We start from the raw sequence: 22650 nt of genomic DNA, 5'->3' as shown, positions 1-22650 counted from the left end.
ATGCCAGTCCTAGTAGACGCACAACTCCACCCACCATACGCCCATGTAGCAGGCACAGAAGGACCCCGCTGCCACCTTTTATCGCCCAGTCACTCTGAGTCTAGAATTTGAGTGTCAATTTGGAGAAACATCAACAGTCACAGACTTCGGACATGTCCTGGTACGACACCAAAACCACCTGGCAGGAGACTAACCCCTGTGTACAACCGCCAGGGGCCAGCGCCACGTCGGAGCCCAGAAGTAATAAGGAACGCTCAAGAGGAGCAGTTTGGCACAGTTTATTGAAAATACTTTTATTAAGTATTGAGATATTTACAATCAGGCAAAAAAATATATATATTTACCAAAACATGTTACAGCACAGGAAAACAGACAGCGTCAAATGGTCATATATACGGCTAAGAAATGGGGTGAGTTTAATTCGTAGTTTAAAAAAAAAAAAAAGGGGAACAGGATTCTCCATTGGTGTAACACAATCCAGGCGGTGACTGGCAGGTCAGGTTCTGTAAGGAAATCCTTTACATGTAAAACGCAGCCTTACGTAGGAGGTGTACCACGCAATATGCCAGGCTGACAAGCCTGCGCTCTCATAAGGAATATCTACAGTGTGCAGGAACCTAAACTATTACTGGTAAAACAAAGTCTTATTTGATGCCTGTGAGATTTTGAAGCTTTTATTGATTAAAATAAAGAAGAAGGATTCTCCCTTAAAAGTTCATGAAAATAAAAGGGCACCGGTTACTTAAGGCTGCGTTTCAAAACGGACTTCCCAGAAATACCGGGACCGGTCAGGGACCACAGTGAATAATGAATCGCTTTCCCTTCTCCAGGTGGGCCAAGGTACAAACCTTAAAAAAAAAAAAAAAAAAAAAAAAAAAAAAGACCCCCAACTACACTGACCCCCCCCCCCCCCCCCCTCCCCACACACCCACCAACGGTCGCTGCATGCAGAGTATCAGGTTAAATGGCGTCCTTTCCAAGTCTGACTGCAACAAGATCAAGACATGACAGTTTCGGAGCCCAGAAGTCCACAACCGACCCCTTAGGGTGGGGCCATCTTGTCCAAAAGAGAGGGGGAGGGGGTTTAAAAATAAATAAAATGATACTGTAAGGATTCGCTGCAAGGTCACATGTGTAAGGTGCTATGTTCAGGGCTTCCCATCTCCCCCTCCCAAGACAGTTATGTTCGGGTGTGACCGCTTACTAACGGAAATGCGCACTCACTGGGAACACGGCAGGCCCATACTGGAAAGTGCTGGGCAGGCCCGGTACCCCGGGGTAGTAGGGAAGACTGGTGTAGCTGTATCCAGGAGGCAGGGCCGGGTTAAGGAATGTTTGCTGCGTGGTGTGGTGGCCTTGGGCCTGGCTCTGCTGGGGCTGCGGCAATGTAGTGGCCGGAGCCGGGGAAGATGCATCGGCTCTGCCGAACTTGCTGAGGTCACCTGTGTGGAAGAAAGGATGGAAATATTAGTAATGTATAAGGTTACAAAGAACTGATGCTGAGAACCCCCCCCCCAAATCAGACTATAAGACACTCCTGCAGTCCGTGTGTCCCATATCCCCCACTGAGCGGGAGTGCCCTTGTGTCAGAGATGGATGGTTTAGAGACAGTTAGCAAATATGCCGCCAATCATCCGGTTGCACCTCTGTTACTCTCGCATGCTCTGTCCCCCTTCACTGCCACAGGATTGAGCGGGAAGGGTCAACTGGCATGCTACACCCCCCCCCCCCATGTAACAGGCTGAGCACTTACCAGAGTAAGGGTTACTGGTCAAACTGGCGTCTCTCCCGGTGAGCTGAGTGCTGGGCGTGGGGAACGGGATACTATAATAATCCTACAACACAGACACAATGAACACTGTAAGACATATGTTCTCCGTATGCAATCCATGGTCAGAGTGGAGTCCCAGTGACACAGCATTCCGGATCCACAGACCAGAACGTCAGTGACAGGTGTCAATCACATGCAAAGGATTCCAAACTCTGTTATTGTAGTCTAGGTGTTAAGGATATCACGCTTGAACACAGGTGATTTAAACACAATAGTCGGCGGTAACCACCTGGGCTCAAGCACTATTATCCTTAAAAGCTGAACTGCAGAGTTTGGTTCTAGACTTTTACTACCAGAGGTCCCAGAGTGACCGGAGAACTCTGTGCAGAACACACTGGTTCGCCTTTGGAAAGTCCACTCATCTCTGATTAGGGAACGCTATTAATGTGACACTCACCAAGGGGAACCGTGTCTGTAACATCTGTAAGTCATCGTAACCATAGACCTGCGGCTGGGGAGGAAAGAGAAACACCTTTACACTGCAAAGAACTCCTCAAATCCAGGGCTATCTTATCCATTACTGGTCAAATGCGAACGTTACTATGGGGCCACAGCTGGGGTAATAGCAAGGGAGCCCTATTTACGGAGGACATTGCTACAAGTATACATAGATCACACCCCACCCACCGACCCAGCTTGTACTTACGGGATAGGCATGTAACAGACCAGGAGCCATGATGTATGGGTTTGGTAACAGTGGGGCAACACCTGGGGGTAGGTTTGGAGGGGCTTTACCTGTAAGACACAAAAAGAGTCCCTTAGTTAAGTGCATATTACAGCCCCAAAGGCCAGGCCACAGCTGAAGTTATCGGATCAACATTTGGACTCTCCTTTATAAAAGGAAATAAGAAATATAAGTGTAACCTAGTAAGTCTATCATCCCAAGGGAATGATGACACCAAGATGTTGAGACGATCCGATACCACAAACATTGCAAACCTTTGCTACTGCCGCCACAACACCCTACCAAGACTGCTCTTCTAGAAGCTGTAATAAATACCCCTACTCCTTAGTGTCTAGGACAGGTGCCTTCTGTTCAATGCCCAGGATTCATCCTGGAAGGGGTCCGATCCATGTCTGCAAGATGAAGCTTGTGGTGCACGCCACTTTACATCCAGGATAGCGGGACACCAGCAGAAGCGGATAAGCCAATATCCTTTTCTGCATATTCCAGAACCAGATCAGGAATGAAGACAATCCAATAGCACAAACCAACCGCCAAAGCGGAATCTAAGGGATCATAGGAACATGTAACACCCAATTGTGTAGTGGTTGGTGCCTCACTGAGTCCCACCTCCCATTATGAACACTGAATGATGTCATTCCAGTTCCCATTCTTGGTGCCACGTGGATAATCACCAGTCAGTCACTTCGAACCGCAACCTCTCAATCCCTTCTATATCGCTTAACAAGATCAAGGTCACTGGCATCAAGTGCTGGGCATGGCAAGCTGCCTTGGCAGTATCAGCGGGGCTGTATTACACCAGCCGTGCATTATATAGGGCTGTGTCTGTTCAAGAGAAAGTGTTGTGCTGCGGATGGTGGCATCGGACTGGTTCCCTGCTGACACAGGGACCATGCTACCATGTGGAGCTAGAGCCGCGACTGTATGATGATCACAAGTAGCTGGGCTGCAGTCTACAAGACCTGTATCTTTATGTAAACAGATACCATCAAATTTTATTTAGTTATTGTACAGGATGGTTTGGGATAAATCATTAATATTCCAGAGCTGAAGGTCATTTCTGTGGGCGACATGGCACCACCAGTCATTCCCTAGTACCTTGGAATCTACATTCGGTACTGGAAGCATTGCAGCACCTCCCGCTCAGTCACTACGTCCCTGGCACACTGCACCGCGTGCCACTGGTCCCCACTTTCAGGAGGGTGGCGTCCTCTTTGAGTTGGTGCCAACATTACACTAGAACATGGTGATTCTGGTAACGCTTGGCTATTATTGGGCCCTCAAGCAACTTTCTAGGTTTGTTATTAGGATTTCACAGGTGTAATGTTTCTGCAGCCAGAAATGCCAGCTTTGGTCAGGAGGCGATGTGCAGTGTTTTATGGTACCACTGCTTTTGGCCAATACGCCCCACCCAAAATAACTAGCTGTACCCAGAGTAGAGAAGGAGACCAGATATCCAATATATTCTCATACAACACACACGCAGAAGACAAAAAGGCATGTACACAACACCGTAACCACCCCCGGTTCCCTGTACCTGACGTGGTAGCAATTGAGTTCCGGGTGGAAGGGGCAAGTGTGGAACTGGTGCCCAGGCCGAGCCCGAGGCTGCCAACGTTGAGGTTAGAGGAGGCAGGCGGAATGCTGGGTACAGTACTGGAGGCCATGGAGAAAGTGGTGACTGAGTGTAAGCTGGGATCACTCTCCACGCTGGTGTGCTGAGCAGAGGACAGAACAGAGATTAAGCATTCAGAAATCCACAAAGCCTTTGTAACATCAATACATCCATGGTGGGAGATTACAGCTAGATAATATACTGCAGACACACTCCTGTATATACCGCTACCCGCAGAGGCCGCCACACTCCTGTGTATATACCGCTACCCACAGAGGCCACCACACTCCTGTGTATATACCCCGCTACCCACATAGGCCGCCACACTCCTGTGTATACACCGCTACCCACAGAGGCCGCCACACTCCTGTGTATATACCGCTACCCACAGAGGCCGCCACACTCCTGTGTATATACCGCTACCCACAGAGGCCACCACACTCCTGTGTATATACCGCTACCCACAGAGGCCACCACACTCCTGTGTATATACCGCTACCCGCAGAGGCCACCACACTCCTGTGTATATACCGCTACCCACATAGGCCGCCACACTCCTGTGTATATACCGCTACCCACAGAGGCCACCACACTCCTGTGTATATACCCCGCTACCCACATAGGCCGCCACACTCCTGTGTATATACCCCGCTACCCACATAGGCCGCCACACTCCTGTGTATATACCGCTACCCACAGAGGCCACCACACTCCTGTGTATATACCGCTACCCACAGAGGCCACCACACTCCTGTGTATATACCGCTACCCGCAGAGGCCACCACACTCCTGTATATACCGCTACCCGCAGAGGCCGCCACACTCCTGTGTATATACCGCTACCCACAGAGGCCACCACACTCCTGTGTATATACCCCGCTACCCACATAGGCCGCCACACTCCTGTGTATATACCCTGCTACCCACATAGGCCGCCACACTCCTGTGTATATACCGCTACCCGCAGAGGCCGCCACACTCCTGTGTATATACCGCTACCCACAGAGGCCACCACACTCCTGTGTATATACCCCGCTACCCACATAGGCCGCCACACTCCTGTATATACCCCGCTACCCGCAGAGGCCGCCACACTCCTGTGTATATACCGCTACCCACATAGGCCGCCACACACTCCTGTGTATACACCGCTACCCGCAGAGGCCGCCACACTCCTGTGTATATACCGCTACCCACATAGGCCGCCACACACTCCTGTGTATATACCCCGCTACCCACATAGGCCGCCACACTCCTGTGTATATACCGCTACCCGCAGAGGCCGCCACACTCCTGTATATACCGCTACCCGCAGAGGCCGCCACACTCCTGTGTATATACCGCTACCCGCAGAGGCCGCCACACACTCCTGTGTATATACCCCGCTACCCACAGAGGCCGCCACACTCCTGTGTATATACCGCTACCCACAGAGGCCGCCACACTCCTGTGTATATACAGCTACCCACAGAAGCCGCCACACACTCCTTTGTATACACCCCGCTACCCACAGTATAGAGGCCGCCACACACTCCTGTGTATACACACTCCTGTGTATACACCCCGCTACCCACAGAGGCCACCACACACTGTATATACCGCTCCCCACAGAGGCCGCCACACACTCCTGTGTATACACCCCGCTACCCATAGAGGCCGCCACACTCCTGTGTATATACCGCTACCCGCAGAGGCCGCCACACTCCTGTATATACCGCTACCCGCAGAGGCCGCCACACTCCTGTGTATATACCGCTACCCGCAGAGGCCGCCACACTCCTGTGTATATACAGCTACCCACAGAGGCCGCCACACACTCCTGTGTATACACCCTGCTACCCACAGAGACAGACAAACTGTACGGACGATGGAGGCCATCAGTAACCACTAACTGATAAGACGGCCACCAAGCCCGCTTTAATATGGCATGTTCTGTCCCCCCTTGACGGCCATTGTAAGAAGGCTGGAAGGGTCTACGGACATGCAGATTATTGGGAACACGCTGCCTGCACTCACCATGGGAGCAGATGCTGAGGTCCTCACTGTGGACGCTACAGGCGCCTGGTGTTGGGAGGGTAACGAACTGCAGGAGGAGAAGACAGTCACATTACATGAAGTACCAGCTGGGGGCCCTGTGGGGCTCTCCCTGGCGTTATTATACACATACCTGCTGAGCTGAGTGGAGACAGCTGGGTTTGATAGTTCTTCGACGTGGCTCATACCACTCAGCTGCGAGGAATGCGGTCCAGCGGTGGCCAGCAAAGAGGAGCCCGACACAGGGTCGCTGAGTGAGGCCATGCTGGGAGCAGAAGACGAATCTGCTTTTATCGTGGGCGCCGACGGCACTGAACAAAAAGAGACAAGACACATGAACAGGGGAGAGAGAGAGTGTAGACCATCTTCCAACACCTGAACACAATGGAACCTGTGATGGCGTGAATGTTAATCACAGGTTTCTAATGATTCTAAATGCTCACACAAATGACATCAAGAATTCTCAGACCTTGAATTGCACAGGGAAGAAAGAAATGACGAACTCTGTACAGATCTGTCACTTATCAGATCACGGAAACATCTGATCATTTACACAGCTGTCTGGTTAGTGTAGCACACACTGTCCCCCCTTTAAGGCTACATGAAGTCTAAAAGGGTCTACGGGTGTGCTGGCGCCCTCACCTGGTGGACAGACTTACCTTCTCCTGATACAGGAGCCTGCATTGTGGAAGTTTGCGTGGAGCTGTAGCCGTTCTGCAGGAGAGGAGACGCCATTAGGAAAGGGACTGTTATAGTGACTCTTGTATGTTCTGCTCGCTGGTGTTAAAGAAAGAATATTGACTGGCTGTACCTTGGACTGGCTGAGATCCTTCTGTGGAGACGAGGTGGAGGAAGAGAGAGGATAGCGCCGGGTCTGAGTAGACCTCTGCTCATACATGGGGCCCTGAGAGTTGACCTGTGAGGTAAATGTTGCCGCCTGGATCCCGCTGCCTGGATACACAGCCTCTGGGCTCTGGCTGCTGACCGCATTGCTGGACAAGTCGCTGTGGAAAACAAGAGCGGATTAGAGGCGAACTCTTGTGACATCAGCTACGCTAGAACATGTGCGCTCACCAGGAAGAACCGCAGACACATCTGCAGCGTCGTTCGCAAGCGGCGTATTGATGTGGCACAAACTGTCCCCCCTTTGCGGCTATAGATGAAACTACAAAGGGTCTACTGTTGTGCATAAGGTGAGGAACGGAAGAGGCATAAGTAGATGACCACCTGACCAACCAGTACAACGTCAGATCACTAAACATCTACCCAACATTGAGCTGTAGTTTATTCCCAATCTCCACTGGCAACACAGTGTGCATCTATCACTGACCTACGGTTGTGAGGAAGCAGCACAGAGGAATACAGAGAAGTTGGGGGGAGTACTACCTGGCCGGGCTGGTGTACAGGCTGCTCTGAGACTGGCTCACTGCTGCATTCGTTGTTGGAGAGGGCTCGTACTCCTGGAGGACCGGTTCAGAGCCAAACTGCAAGGCCCCAAACTGCAGGTTCAGCCCAGCAATGTCAGCTGTCCCTGGCATCTCCACAGCCAGCGCTGGAATCTGGAGGCAGAACACAGAGCGTGAGACACACCGGACCCTGCAAACCTCACAGCACCAACGCCAGACCATAATGACACCAGACGCCAGTTACCTTGGACGTGAGCGACGCCTTCTTCTTCTGAACCTTCATTTTGTGGTGAGCCGGCTGAGGACTTCCAGACTGATTCTCAGAGGACACGGGTGACATCTGGGTGGGATGGCCGCCTTTGCCAGTTAACGGTGGCGATGGGCACACTTGCGTGGCAGATGGTGCACTTGCCACAGGTGCTTTCTCCTGTAGGTACACATCCATTGGAAAACTCTGGCGCTTGGTGAATGGGTCGGATGGGCTCTTTAGGTCTGGAGAGATAAAGCGACTCAGTCATCTACAGTATCTCCAACCCCTCATCCCATCGCTGTGTAGCAGATTTGGCCAGCGCTCTGGGTGAATGGAGACGCGGGGAAACATCTAGGCACAATCCTGCATATGTGCAGCCTCACGTGCCAGGGTTACACTTACGCTCGCTGTAGTAATGAATGCCACAGAGATGTCAGAATAAGCAGTCCTAGGAGAACTTACCAAACTGCCCCAGGGAAGGCGGCTGCGATGTGGAGCCCATGTCCCACGTGGTGTTACTGGAGGAGTCCGACTGGGAATGCTGGACAGCAAGATGTGCCAGAGCCTGCGCAGTCTTAAACTGCTCCAAGAACTGCGATCCGGTGGTGCTGCCACCCTTCGACTCCCCATCACCAAACCCCTTACTCAACATGCCGACCTGTGGAATAGAGGCCTTTACTAGGGATTTTCCAGAACTGGCGGGTTTAATGATTTAAGGCCATGGTTACAGTGTAGTTCCTGCACACAGATCCATCAGCCAGTAGAATAGACTGTTAGTCAGGACAGGAACAAGTAATCTGGCATGCGCTGTCCCCCCTTAGAGGCAACCAACAACGCCAGAAAGGGTCTACTGGCATGCCACAAGGCACGATAATACCCCAGGGTTCCTGGAGAGGAACCGCCTGGTCAAAATGCACATATTAAGATTTCAGATGTAACAATTATTATTCTACAGTTAAATATTCTCTAGTCAAGAAAACATGTAACATTTATTGGATAAGAGGAATTGAGAATATTGGTCTCTGCGATCTACCATGCTGTGGTGAGAGAAGGATGTGCTGTGACCGGCCTGGGACAGCGTGCCCTGCTTGGAGTTGCTGAAGACCAGGGGTTGGGACAAGGTAGGGTTCTGCGAGGAGTCCACATTGGCAGAATCATTCTCTATGGATGTAGGACTCTTCCCCAGTAAGACAGCCAGGTCAATCCTGTGGGGAGCAAGAACACACTGAGTCCGGGTTGAAGGTAAAGTAGCTGCAGAATTATGGGGGGCCGCCAAGTCCCATACACACCTTTGTCCTGCAGTGATGGTCACACTCTCCGACACCAGGGGTACGGAGGACACACTGGAAGCTGTGAAGATCTTGGTTTCAGAAAGCTGTAAATATAAGGAGTAGATAAGAAATAGGTGACCTCTAGGTGTCCGAAGTGGACACACCAGTCCTGCCACATAGGGGGCAGTAGAAAAAGTGTCTCAACCTCCTCCGTGGTACCTACATCTTCATTCCAGTCTTCTGTTCCCCACTCTTCTGTGGCGGTCCTCCAGGCACCTGGCAGACAAGAAGATGGAGCACAGGGTGTTACAAGGGGTCCCGAACACACAGTGGTTACTGACCATGACCAGTGATGGTCACATCTTATTTAGGATCACACCGATTCATATGCCTTCACCACAAGACCCATGAATACCTCACTATTACAGAACCGGCTTACTGGTATTACTGCTAGAGTTGTAACATTACGGCCAATGAGCACAGGGATGTACACGGATATACATCACAGGTCCCAAGCAGAATACAATCTATCTATGGACAATTAGGGTTTGAACAAGAGTGGTCTTCATAGATTACCGAGACCCCATACAAGGACGGGCCACAGAGCCCAAACCCAGTAACATCTCCGCAGCTGGTCATCCAGATCTATGTCAGGGTTTATACCTTTGCTGGTTGGTAGAAGCAATAGCTACGCAGAGTGTAATGGGATACTAAACGTAATATACATGATGCTGGAGACCGACTATAAGGAAGGAGTGACCATTATGGTGCTGCTCTCTGTTGTCAGCTAGACCACAGCACTGCAGGCTGCACCGATCATGGAAAGATGCACTCTCACTCCACAGTCTCCGCTCTCACCGGTACGGGAGGTTATCATCAGCTAAATAATGCATCTTGTCAGCCCATTACTGCCACTACATTACGGCAAGCTGATCTCCGGTCCGATCTCAGCACAGCAATTAAAATCTATAAAAGCAGATCACACAATAGATGACATTACAAGCTGGATTAATAGAAAGCAGTCGCCTACTTAGGAGCAGACACATAGGCTGGACAAGAGAAGCGATGCGGAGTGTGGCGGCCGCAAGGACAGGAGCCTAATGTTATTGGTTTATTCTTTTAATGAAGGAGTCATGAATGTAATTAGGCCGCCACAGCGAACCCGCTTATCCAGCCTAGGGTAGCGTTCCACAGCGATCAGGCCTCTCTCTGGACGCAGGCACCATGTGACTACATGAAGATATGGACCTTTACCATCAGTTCCAGGCAGTATAGTGGCCACCACATCCCCCCACCTCCCCCATACCGCACCGTGCAACCTCCCAGGCCAGGGGTTAGCTGTACACAACAATCAGATAGGAATAAAGGTTATCAGGGGAAATGTGAGCACCTGGATGTTTCATACCAGGAGCAGTGGAAATTTTTCGGGGATAATTTGACCCTTCACCCCCAATGTAATCAAGTCCTGAAACAAAAAGGGAAAACAAAACAATCACATTGAGTTAAAGTGCAGGCTGTCCCCGAACCTGCTCATACACCAAGTTTATCTATGCCCAGGAATAGCAGGTAACCCCGAACCAGGCACCCACAACCCTGTGGCCCAACCCAAAGCCCTTAGCCAGCCCCCAATATAACTCCCTGCCACTAGTGCGGACTAGAACAGAACAATGCATGAGGAAGGAAGGGGGGGGGGGGGGGGTGTTGGTTGGTAATCTGGATTGGTTGTGGCCTCTTATTACAAGGGGGGAAATACTATTTACATTAATCATTGCTGGCTAGGTGGGGTTAATGCCAGGATGCGAAGGGAACCTACTTGTTCCATCGTCAGGCTCGAAGCTAGCAGTGTTGTTCCATGTGCTGCTGTTGCTGTAATGGTCCTCGCCACTGGAAGGTTCTGCGTAGTCTGCAGGGTTAAAGGTTCTGGAACACAGGACGTGACAAAGTAAAGGGAAGGAACACACCAGCCAGTATATAGGAATATCAATTTTGTGTACCTACCCCATACCCTGTGCAGAGAAACGTCCACCTCTTCGTCCTGAACCCCCTGGAGGTCAAGAGGAACAAAGTCAAACTCCCATTGGATCATCAGCAGAGTTCTAATCGGCACCCGCCGTGCTGCAGGCTGGGCTGCTAAGCTCACATCACCATCTACAATTCCGCTGGTGAGACGCTTACCTCTGCCTCTCCCGCGCCCTCTGCGTCCCCTCTCTGTGCCTCTGCCGGAAGAGCCACCACTCTTACATCCTTCCAAACCGTTTTCCTGCGCCCGAACTGGAAGAGAAAGTCAGGGTGAAGATGAGAAATACAGACTCTGCCACCCCCCATATTAACGATGGACAGAAAGCAGAGGAAAGGGGCATCTTATCCCTGTAGGTCTGCGAGTACAATGTGGTGTAACATTGAAGCAGACAGAACAGAGGAACGACAGCCATGTGCACCAATCGTATAGAAGTTTCATTGGCTTACACTCTCTCCCGCGACTGCCCCCTCGGACCCTCCGGGTGGCTCCTCCACGTCTGCGGCTGAAGTCTCGCTCTCTGTTCTCCCGGGTTTCCTCGCTGGGTTCCGCTTGTCCCGTCTCCTTCTGTCCAGAAACCCCTTTCTTCTTACCCACCATCTCCCATGAGTGCTGCGGGCGAGAATGCAATTCTAGCACAAGCTGGTTGCATTTTACATTCTTTCAGAAGACCAGCAACACCACAAGATGGCCATACACTAGTATTAAGTATGTGTACCCGCGACCAGAGGAACACTGTTCATGGATAAACTCCTGTGCTGCAGACGCAAATCACAGAGAACAGTACTACCTAAAACAAATTGCACCCCCCCCCCCCCCCCCATGCATTGGGCACCGTGATGCCCTTAACCACCGATCAGCCGGTGGGCCGGGGAAATGAAGCATGGTGAAGATCTGAATTGTTATGCATGTTTTCTGTGTCTCCGTTGGGGATCATGTCATTGCTCCCAATACATCTGCGGCATAGGGGCCAGGATTCACGAAAAACATGGATTTCTCGATTCACCTATTCTAGAGGACATTGTGCAAATAGCATGTAGCCAGTAATTCAATCTGTTCCCTGAGGAACATTGTGTGCAATCCTAGTACTAAAGGAAGGAGGACTGGTCAGAGACATCGCTATGGAACAATAAGGAGGATTTCTGGGAGAAGCTGAATACAGGACACAATACCACCCTAGCTTAGCACCGCTTTGTTGGTAGGCTGCCAGGCTACAGGGTGTTCTAGAAATTAAACAGGAACACCATGCGGCCAGCTGTAATCTAATTAATCATGACCACTTCCTCAATTTCATATAACAAAATGGTGGCAGTCGGAGTTGAAGAACTTCACCATGAAAAACAGAGCAGAGATATAAAGTTACCTGTAAGTGTTATAAATGGGCTTATCACAAGTGGGAGCGGCCATGATTAAAAAGACGGCAGTACTGCACTGATTATGGACCGGCCTCTGCAGAGTCATGTCAGTCGCTCCTGTTCCTCTCTGGGCAGCCAATCAGTACGGTGTCATGCAAATCACATCCAAGCAGTCATGTGCATCAGCGAATTGTTTTATTATATAGATTTTAGCCAGTTGTGACGCACACACAAAAATATGGCAGTGTGAAGAGAGTCTAAAATATATTTATACCCAACAGCTGATTATGCTGTGCGCGTTATGGCACTTACGGTGTCTGGGTTCCCTTCCAACAAGACATTGATGGCTCGGTTGACATCCCCGTTACAGTCATGTAGCGCGATCACGCACTCATCCTGGTTCTTCCCTGTGATGTCAATCAGCTACAGAGAGAGAGAGAACACTCAGTGACGGAGCGGCTATTGGGCTACGTGACCTTATAATACACCCCTCATAGAATGTGTGCAGGAGTGGTAGATCTAGGAAAGGCCGCTCGCTCACCTGTTTAACTTTTTCTTCGAAGTCGGCGTCATTCTGGTCCGAGATCATCTGTGCCAGTCTGATCTGCTCAGCGGTGGCCTAGAGAGAAGACAGACAGAAACAGCATGAGCTCCACAATCGCCTCCTACCAACTGACTAGTCACTGCCCCAGGGGACCCATACCTGTGGCCTCTGCTTGTGCTGTGTCTGATTTTGTGTCTGTGTCTGTTCCCAGTTGCCCCGGGCACGGTTTGCCGCCACCGAGGTCATCATTTACAGTATATACAAATAACAGTATTTACAAGTTACAGCTCTGCAGAGAAAACAAAAGAAAATGATCAATGACGTTCACCATACGCACCTAATGAGATACAATACCCTGACACAGATCACTCGCCGAGACCATATATAAACTGGTGCAATACATATCTTTTAGGATCTAAGAAGCAATTCGGTAGCCAGTCACTAACCCGTTACCTTATGTACCTGTATTACTCAGCACTTGTTACAGTGTAAGCTCTTGTGGCCATGGCATATCAAGATTAATACTTTAAACCACGGTCCATTTACCCGGGTCCTATAGTAAACACAACCAGCTGAGCAAATAAGCTTTGTGTAGGATGGCAAAAGGGGCCTGGGCATTAATCAGTGAACAAGAAAAAAAAAAAAGACCCCAACTGAATGATGACTCCTAACACTGACACCTCAGAGCAGCTGCTCAGCATGCCCGACATGGGGGCCTCGTGTGTCACTGTGGGCTATTTCAGGGTATAATCTGTCCCTCTCCCTCAGTGTCACCGGCCATACTGTATATGAGGAGCAATAACGAAACAGCGCTGGATTAGTTACCAAGAAAACATGGCTGGCTGGGATATTAGAAAATGAGGTTTAGAAGATCATCTAGCATTCATTTATCAAAGAGAGGGGAGGGTGGGGTGGAATTAGGAAGAATTTATTGATCAACATGCCCCAAGCGGACACTAAAGTCCAAAATATATATATATATATATATATATATATATTTTTTTTTAATACCCCGTTGGAGGAACAGGGGACCCATAGCCCAAAATAAGTAGCCCAGGCTGTAAGACTACAGATGTGTTCCCTGGGGTCAATTCAGCAGATGAGGAAAGGCAAGCCCAGTATACTGCATGACCTGTGTGCCAGCAATAGGCTCCTACAGCGTGGCAGACATCAGATCTGGAAGACCGGCACAGTGACCGATTCTCACTACGCCGCGCCCCCCCCATCTGCTACACCTCATACAGCAAAAGCTCTGGGCCAAGGTTACAGAGGGGCAGGTTTTTAAGCCTGCTGGAAGTGACAAAGAGGCCAATCGGCTCCTGTCATTTGTAAAACACAGCCTGTAACAGGGCAGCTAGAAGCTGCTACTTCACCACTATCCTGATTAGAGTGCAAGCTCTGGAGCCCAGGTTACAGAGTCTCCGTGGTAACACCGCTTCCCAGATACATTGTGTAATGCACTGGAGGAAACATTAAGGAAGGGACCATCCTGTTCTCCTATGGCAGATGGGGGAACTACAAACCCCAGCATGCCCTGAGTATTGGAAGATGGGTTGGCTGGGACTTGTGGTTCTCCAGAGACTGAGATGGAGAGAATGGGCGGCTCAGACTACCCCTCAGTGAGCTCTCAGCCGGGCACTGCGACCGGCGGGAGTCCACGGGGCCAGAGGACACTAGCACCCGGCTCCCAGCACCCATCTGGCCAGCATCAGGCAAGGGAACACGCCCGGGATGGTGCTTACAGGTCGGGAGCCGGGCGACGGACAGAATTGCAGATAGACGGCGGGGACTCCTAATCGAGCCCGAGGCTTTGGCCGGCCCATAGGCCGCGGGGTGATATTGGCGCTGGGAGACCCTGTCGGACGCCATTCCGGTCCCCCAGCTGCTCTATGCCTAGCGGGACCCAACCCCATCCCGGATCCCCCCTCCACTCCCAGGGTTCCCCCCTCCCACCGTGCGGCAGCCGCGCTCCGTCCTTACCTGCGGCCCCTCCGCTCTCTCCTCACACCACGTGACCTCGCCGCCACTCCACCCCCTCCGTTCTCTGACGCACCACGTGACCTCGCCGCCGCTCCGCCCTTAGGCGCGCGCTGCGTTCCATCTCTCGCGCGGACGCTGATAGGCTGGAGTCGGACCATCGCCTCTGCGAGGTCACCTGACCTGGGGGGAACGCGGAAGCGCCGCTGTCAACGGGGAGATGGAGCCCAGTAAGAGCAACTGGCTGTCCGGTGTCAACGTGGTGCTGATCATGGCCTATGGAAGCCTGGTGAGGAGGAGGGAGTCGGGGGACCCCTCCATGTACACACACGTATGCCCCATACCATGCTCTGCTCCTGCCCTACCTCGCAGCATCACAGGAGCAGTGTATACCTGGGGCATGCTGGGTGGTAGGTAAACCGAGTACCCCAGCGTCCGCCTATACACTATATACAGGGCTCCCATGCAGTATATGGAGTATATAATGGGGCTATATACACAGAAAGAGAGACTCCCTTACAGAAATAGTCCCCACACAGACTATACAGGCCCCTCTCCATGTATCGATCCTCAGGCCCCCACACAGTGCATGTTTTCCAGGTCTCGTCACAGAATCACAAGGGAATAATTAGCTCCAACTGTGGATCTTTTAAAATGTGTCAGTCAGTAATGAGGGCACCTGTGCACCTGCCCGGTGACATGGACAATGTGAGGTGTGTGGGGTCCTGAGGACCGAGTTTAAGAACCCCTGTACTAGAGCAAGGGGTTCATACACTATAAATGGGGCACCCCGTTACAGTACAGTGTTCAGGTGGGCTCCCTTTAAGGCCCCCATCCACTAGTTCTATATGGTCACTATTAAGCCAATTCTAAGCTTCCGGATTGAGGGATTGGATGAAAAGTGGCCATATTGTATGTTATTTTCTTCCAACTCCGATCTGAGGCACATTCCCATTCACCTTGGATCGGAGTTGCAGATCATCATGACTGTCATGAATATTTATCAGATCCTGCACCCATGACTGGGATTGCATACGGTACCTTGCACTAATAGATGAGGGTCTTTACACTATACAGTGGGGCAGATATTCTATACAGCATCATATCTCACTCTGCCTGTCACATCCACCTGCTTTTAGATAACTGCTGAATGAGACATCGTGTGACTGGATATAAATGGTCTCTCCCTCACAAAGGACCCGATTCTCTACGCTTCAAAAGTGATAAAAGAGAGAGTGATAAGCAGCCAGCCAATGAGCTCCTTCCTGCCATGTCACAGACTGTGTTTAAGGAGCTGATTGGCTGGCTTTTTTTCACTCAACATTTTATACCTTTTGAAGCTTAGAGAATCTGGTCCAAAGGCTGGCTTCCCTTGGCTGAAGTGTGTGTCTCAGCACATCTGTTGGGGGGCCTCCCAAAAGCCTTTTTACACCACCGCAAAAACCCGGGATTTTCCCTCCTGGACCCGGGTCAGCGGCGGTGTAAAAGGGGTTAACCCATGTCCCTTTACACAGGTTTCTACCTAGGTCCTGGCAGTGTAAACGGGTAAGTCGGTCGGTACTTGTTTAGTTTCACGGCGGCAGCGCGAGACACTGTAGCTTGAATATTGGCAGCCTGCCAGACTGCCTTAAGCTGCGCTTGTAGCGTAGCGACTGTTTGATTTCTGGCAGCTTGCCAGCTGCCGAGCCGCCTTACATTATCAGGCTACTTGTTTAGTTTCAGGGCGGCAGCGCATACTGAGCGCCTCTCACACAGCGCTTGTGCCCACATGATATCCTCTCTTCTGTGGAGAGGGGATCATGAGGGCACCGGCGGAGAGGCGCTCCATGTGTGTGATACGTAGGAGCGTCTCAGACGCTACAGTAGCAATGCAATAATACGCTCCATGTGTGTTATACGTAGGAGTGTCTCAGACGCTCCCTCCTGCCTCTGACCTCTGAGTAGCTATTGCTCAGATGTCTGATATGGCAGGTGTGAGTGTGTTCCTGAAACACCCCCACCATCCCGAAGCGTGGCGAGTGCAGCCGTCCTACCGACCTTTTCATACCCCCACCATCCACGTCGGCGTGGAGTTGATTTTTTATAGTGTGGCGAGGGGACGCGGAATACATGTGAAGTTAACCACGGGCAAGCGCGGCGAGCAGTGTAAATTGTTCAAATACCAGATACGACCTGGCTTGGATCCGTGTTCCAAATGCTGGGTTGGATCCGGGATTTGGGTGTAAATGGGGTATAAGATGAAGGCAAGCAGGCAAATCAATTGGGCCAAGATGATCAGCATAGATTTTAGGGGGTGAGGCAGGAGTAACAAGGTTGCATAGTCCAGGCTGGAAGTGACTGGGCCTGAATGAGGTAAGTGGATGGGGCAGCAAGTAGGTTGGTTTCCCTGGATACACTATGGGCACCAGTGATGTGTCATATTACATTACAGGGGATCAGTGATGAGATAGCGGGGTAGATCTAGAGAGACTGAGCATTGTTATGTGCCTCTATTAAAGCCCTCCACCCCCTTCTCTTACTGCAGGTGTTTGTTCTTCTGTTCATCTTTGTGAAGAGACAAATAATGCGTTTTGCCATGAAGTCCCGCAGAGGACCCCACGTCCCGGTGGGACACAATGCCCCCAAGGTACACATACTGGGTGTAGCTGGTAATGGGGAGGGGGCTGCCATTGTTTCCCTGTCTTCTGTTCTCATTTTCTTCTCTTTTACACTCAGGGCTTGAAGGAGGAGATCGATAACCGGCTGTCCAAGGTCCAGGACATCAAGTTTGAACCCCGTCTCCTGGCAGAAGGGGATGACCGGATGCTCCAGCTAGACACACCAGGTCAGGACATTATAAGCCATTGCATGCGGTCCCCCTCCGTACACCGTGCGCGCGGTCCCCCTTCCGTACACCGCGCGCGCGGTCCCCCTCCGTACACCGTGCGCGCGGTCCCCCTCCGTACACCGCCCCTCTGTATACAGCACAATGTTTCTTCTGACCTAACCCCTGGTTTTGTTTTTCAGGCTGCTACAACTATCTGTACAGGATGAAGACGCTGGATGCTGTTAAAGATGCGGGTAAACGCCTTTGCGGTAAATGGGTTTGCAGCTCTTGGTGACACCTGTACAAAATAATGCTTGTTTGTTAATTCTGTACTTGCAATGTATAACCTAGCCATAGGGGGCACTGTTCTGTGGATACTGTCTCATCATGATGCCTTTGGCTCATCAGGTGTTGTGCTTGCATGTATTATCATAGACCCTTGATGGCTAACCTTGACACTCCAGCTGTTGTTGAACTACACATCCCAGCATGCTCTGCATCAGATTTAGCATGGCCAAATAGCAAACCTGAAGCAGAGCATGCTGGGATGTCTAGTTCAACAACAGCTGGAGTGCCAAGGTTAGACATCAAGGCCATAGACTCTCCAGAATCCTTCCCGATCCTGCTTCTCACAGGCCACTAGCTGAGCACCATAGAGAGTGAGGCAGATAACTCCTGAGCTATTATTTCTTAGTTACCGCCCCACTTGCCCTGTCTGCAGCATGCCCACAAGCCAATGGATGTAAATATAGTAAGTCCCCCCCATCTTTTAAGAAATTGTTCCCAACCCTTCAACCCCTACACTATCTCTATTGAGAGGAGATAACAGCATTGTCCCTACAACAGTGCACATTGTGTGTTGTCATTATGGAGATGGGGGCGATAGATGAGACATGGGGGCTTATACATATTAATTCGCAGCACGGGGGACCATTGGTGTGCATCTGTGTACACACGGCGTACCGTCTGAACCTGGTGCACGCACCGAGGACAGGGGGCGGAGAGGGGCGATGAGCAGCTCATTAGCATATGTAAGTGCCCTGAAAGTCACTTTTATATGTGTACACCTTTCACATGTTTCCAATTGGTCAGCGTCCCCCAAAACATATGAATGGATGTTTATGTTAAACATAAAGGGACAGAGGTTAGGAAGAGGGACAGAGATGAGAGACAGAGGAAGGGACAGATGAAGAGGGCCTATGTGGGATGGGGACAGAGAACGTGATAGGGACAGAGATGAGAGACAGAGGAAGGGACAGATGAAGAGGGCCTATGTGGGATGGGGACAGAGAACGTGATGGGGACAGAGATGAGAGACAGAGGAAGGGACAGATGAAGAGGACTTATGTGGGTTGGGGACAGAGTATGTGATGGGGACAGAGATGAGCGACAGAGGAAGGGACAGATGAAGAGGACTTATGTGGGATGGGGACAGAGAACGTGATGGGGACAGAGATGAGAGACAGAGGAAGGGACAGATGAAGAGGGCCTATGTGGGATGGGGACAGAGAACGTGATAGGGACAGAGATGAGAGACAGAGGAAGGGACAGATGAAGAGGGCCTATGTGGGATGGGGACAGAGAACGTGATAGGGACAGAGATGAGAGACAGAGGAAGGGACAGATGAAGAGGGCCTATGTGGGATGGGGACAGAGAACGTGATGGGGACAGAGATGAGAGACAGAGGAAGGGACAGATGAAGAGGACTTATGTGGGATGGGGACAGAGAACGTGATGGGGACAGAGATGAGCGACAGAGGAAGGGACAGATGAAGAGGACTTATGTGGGATGGGGACAGAGAACGTGATGGGGACAGAGATGAGAGACAGAGGAAGGGACAGATGAAGAGGGCCTATGTGGGATGGGGACAGAGAACGTGATGGGGACAGAGATGAGAGACAGAGGAAGGGACAGATGAAGAGGGCCTATGTGGGATGGGGACAGAGAACGTGATGGGGACAGAGATGAGAGACAGAGGAAGGGACAGATGAAGAGGACTTATGTGGGATGGGGACAGAGAACGTGATGGGGACAGAGATGAGAGACAGAGGAAGGGACAGATGAAGAGGGCCTATGTGGGATGGGGACAGAGAACGTGATGGGGACAGAGATGAGAGACAGAGGAAGGGACAGATGAAGAGGGCCTATGTGGGATGGGGACAGAGAACGTGATGGGGACAGAGATGAGAGACAGAGGAAGGGACAGATGAAGAGGACTTATGTGGGTTGGGAACAGAGTATGTGATGGGGACAGATATGAGCAGGAGACAGATGCGGGATGTGGACAAAGGTCATGGAGAGGGACAGGTGGAACAGAGATCAGAAGTAGAGGAAGTGACAGGTTAGGAGGAGGGACAGAGATGAGATACAGAGGAAAAGACAGATAAGGTGGACAGATGCAGGATGGGACTCTGGGGACAATGTCTAGCAACCTGTCAAATGACTGGTCCAAAATACTTAAATTGTTTGCCCCTGTTAATTTGTGAGGTGGTGAGGAATGTTATACGCAGATACTTTCTCTCAGATTCCCAATCCAGTTATTAGTTTGATAAAACAGTTTATTGCTATTGGATGAGTTACATCGGCACCACACAGTTGGGAGACCAGAAACCGAGTCGCACTCTCCGTTGCTGTCAGGGTTGGGTTTTTCTTCCTATATTCTTCTGCGCATGAGTCTGTTGCACCACGTATGCGTCCTAGTAGCACGTCCTGGAGCAGTGATGGAAGTGCATGGGAGACACACAGCCATAGAGCTGGTGCGACTAATGGTGCAGCACGTATGGATGCTGACAGCGGGCACCATAGTCCCTGCACATTCCACCACATGGCTGTACACCAGGCAAAGGCTCTGTAGCGGCATTAGCATGCAGTCACAGGATGGCAGATGCCAATAGACATATACGCAGCTGCGTCTGAATCAGGCCCTCAGTATTCATAATCATCAATGACCTGAATTACCAGAACAATCGGAGCATACAATTGTAACTACATTGTAAATAAACATCTGCTCTCCAGTTAGGGTTCCATTCGCCACATGGCCAGGGTGATCCGTACAAGCCACCAATTATTAGGATCCCCACATGGCCAGGGTGATCCGTACAAGCCACCAATTATTAGGATCACCACATGGCCAGGGTGATCCGTACAAGCCACCAATTATTAGGATCGCCACATGGCCAGGGTGATCCGTACAAGCCACCAATTATTAGGATCACCACATGGCCAGGGTGATCCGTACAAGCCACCAATTATTAGGATCACCACATGGCCAGGGTGATCCGTACAAGCCACCAATTATTAGGATCACCACATGGCCAGGGTGATCCGTACAAGCCACCAATTATTAGGATCACCACATGGCCAGGGTGATCCGTACAAGCCACCAATTATTAGGATCACCACATGGCCAGGGTGATCCGTACAAGCCACCAATTATTAGGATCACCACATGGCCAGGGTGATCCGTACAAGCCACCAATTATTAGGATCACCACATGGCCAGGGTGATCCGTACAAGCCACCAATTATTAGGATCATTAGAGAACCCCACATTAGCCAACTGGCAGCGCTGGAGTGATCGGTCACCCTTTCCATGTATTATATTGTACGGATGAAGACGCTAACGCTACAGAATTACATCCTTCTCTGTGTTGCAGACATCCCCATCCAGGAGAACCGCAAGTATCCCAAATCTTTAGTAGGAAAGAACTTCCGAGCATTCCTGCTGGACATGAGGAACGGTGGCTCGCCCTTCAGGAGCGTGCGAAAGACCTTGCTGGACACCTTGTTGGACCGCTACGACTCTGCCCGATACGGGACTGGGGTAAGCGCACCTGGAGGAGAAGTGGAGAAATGATAAAGTTCTTGGTGTTTTTCTAGCTTGCTCATTTGTATTCTCAGTATAACCATTTATCGACATTTACTATCTGGAGACTAGAGACTCGGTGTAACTCTTCCTTTTCTTACTAGGTGTATGGAAAAACTGATCATGAGAAGTTTGTGGAGGCATTGGCGGAGCTGTCTGCATTGTAAGAGGTCTTCCTCCTCCTCATGTGGTCTGAGATGTGGTCTTCATGATAATACAGATAATAATCTCTTTCCTGTCTTCTCTTTCCTCAGTGTGAAGTCCAGAGAGGTGGGAAGCCATAGGCAGCGCCAATCGGCAGCCAGAGACCTGTCCTCCTCCCCGGAGCCCTCTGGTAGCCCCACCATCCAGGTAACGTACCTGCCGTCCAGCCAGAAGACCAAGAGACCCAAACACTTCCTGGAGTTGAAGAGTTTTAAAGACAACTACAACACGTTAGAAAGCACTTTGTGATTCTGCTGTGTGGGTTCTGTGAGACCTTCCCTCCCCGGTTCCTAGGTCATAATAATACAAGCTGCTCACAAGAGGGTCTTTATCTCTCTGAGTGAGAGCGCTACAACTGGACAAAGTCTGTGGTCATCTCCGGCTCATATGAACTTCCCAGCAAGAGAAAAGCAGAACAGTATTACAGCATAGTTAGCGCAATGCGTGGCGATTATGACCAAGCGTCGGTGCCTGTGGCAGTGTTGTCTCTCGTTCTGGAAGAGTTGGATGACTATGAATTGGTACAAAGCCCTCAAATAAACCCTCCTCACGACTGACCAGTGGGAGATGGGGCTGGGTGCGCTAACATGCAGCTAAATGACATTTGCAACAATCCGCATGTTGCTCCCGCTGGTCACAGGCTCGGAGCCTTTAAGAAGTAATTACCGGTTTAGTTTAGCAATTGTACATATGGATCTGTAGATAAGTACTGTGCGTACACCCGGCGTTGGGGTGTGTGTATCTTTTGTATCTTTCATGTGCAGTATTAAATCGGAACATGAATTATC

The 22650-nt window shown here is 50.7% G+C and overlaps 2 protein-coding genes across 8 annotated transcripts in view; one reads left to right on the top strand and one right to left on the bottom strand.

Moving 5' to 3' along the window:
- The window catches only part of UBAP2L (ubiquitin associated protein 2 like), a 26938-nt gene extending 11837 nt beyond the window's left edge, over positions 1-15101 (bottom strand). For 4 of the 6 annotated variants that reach the window (XM_083165987.1, XM_083165989.1, XM_083165990.1 and 1 more), the window contains exons 1-24: positions 14989-15101; positions 13168-13297; positions 13006-13083; positions 12777-12887; positions 11559-11721; positions 11268-11363; positions 11091-11136; positions 10906-11012; positions 10483-10557; positions 9316-9368; positions 9111-9196; positions 8855-9026; positions 8284-8479; positions 7816-8063; positions 7552-7724; positions 6977-7169; positions 6825-6879; positions 6299-6476; positions 6148-6214; positions 4054-4234; positions 2478-2566; positions 2229-2282; positions 1754-1835; positions 1225-1442 (exon numbers count right to left, since the gene is read on the bottom strand). In XM_083165987.1, the coding sequence (XP_083022113.1) occupies positions 1225-1442; positions 1754-1835; positions 2229-2282; positions 2478-2566; positions 4054-4234; positions 6148-6214; positions 6299-6476; positions 6825-6879; positions 6977-7169; positions 7552-7724; positions 7816-8063; positions 8284-8479; positions 8855-9026; positions 9111-9196; positions 9316-9368; positions 10483-10557; positions 10906-11012; positions 11091-11136; positions 11268-11363; positions 11559-11721; positions 12777-12887; positions 13006-13083; positions 13168-13257 (2811 nt within the window). In that variant the 5' untranslated portion in view covers positions 13258-13297; positions 14989-15101. The remainder of the gene's footprint in view (positions 1-1224; positions 1443-1753; positions 1836-2228; positions 2283-2477; positions 2567-4053; positions 4235-6147; positions 6215-6298; positions 6477-6824; positions 6880-6976; positions 7170-7551; positions 7725-7815; positions 8064-8283; positions 8480-8854; positions 9027-9110; positions 9197-9315; positions 9369-10482; positions 10558-10905; positions 11013-11090; positions 11137-11267; positions 11364-11558; positions 11722-12776; positions 12888-13005; positions 13084-13167; positions 13298-14988) is intronic. The other 2 variants (XM_083165988.1, XM_083165992.1) reach the window with 1 other exon arrangement.
- On the top strand, positions 15085-22650 carry LTAP1 (lipid transport auxiliary protein 1). 2 transcript variants are annotated; one of them, XM_083165994.1, is made up of 7 exons: positions 15085-15274; positions 17510-17611; positions 17701-17809; positions 17992-18045; positions 21450-21616; positions 21763-21821; positions 21913-22650. In XM_083165994.1, the coding sequence occupies exons 1-7, from the start codon at positions 15206-15208 to the stop codon at positions 22109-22111; spliced, it is 759 nt and encodes a 252-aa protein (XP_083022120.1). In that variant the 5' UTR covers positions 15085-15205; the 3' UTR covers positions 22112-22650. The 2 variants fall into 2 exon arrangements, with proteins under 2 accessions (XP_083022120.1, XP_083022119.1); XM_083165993.1 differs by having other exon boundaries at positions 15092-15274; positions 17992-18060.

This window comes from Crinia signifera, chromosome 12 (genome assembly GCF_055691185.1).
Source record: "Crinia signifera chromosome 12, ASM5569118v1, whole genome shotgun sequence".
NCBI lineage: Eukaryota > Metazoa > Chordata > Amphibia > Anura > Myobatrachidae > Crinia > Crinia signifera.
The sequence above is the reverse complement of the archived record's forward strand: the minus strand, read 5'-3'. Positions and strand labels throughout refer to the sequence as shown.

Bases quoted from the DNA above. Each gene is read 5' to 3' on its own strand.
- LTAP1 (XM_083165993.1), top strand. From the start codon at position 15,206: ATGGAGCCCAGTAAGAGCAACTGGCTGTCCGGTGTCAACGTGGTGCTG. The intron at 18,061-21,449 runs GTAAATGGGTTT...TCTGTGTTGCAG, and splicing joins TGCGGGTAAACGCCTTTGCG to ACATCCCCATCCAGGAGAAC. The intron at 21,822-21,912 runs GTAAGAGGTCTT...CTCTTTCCTCAG, and splicing joins TTGGCGGAGCTGTCTGCATT to TGTGAAGTCCAGAGAGGTGG.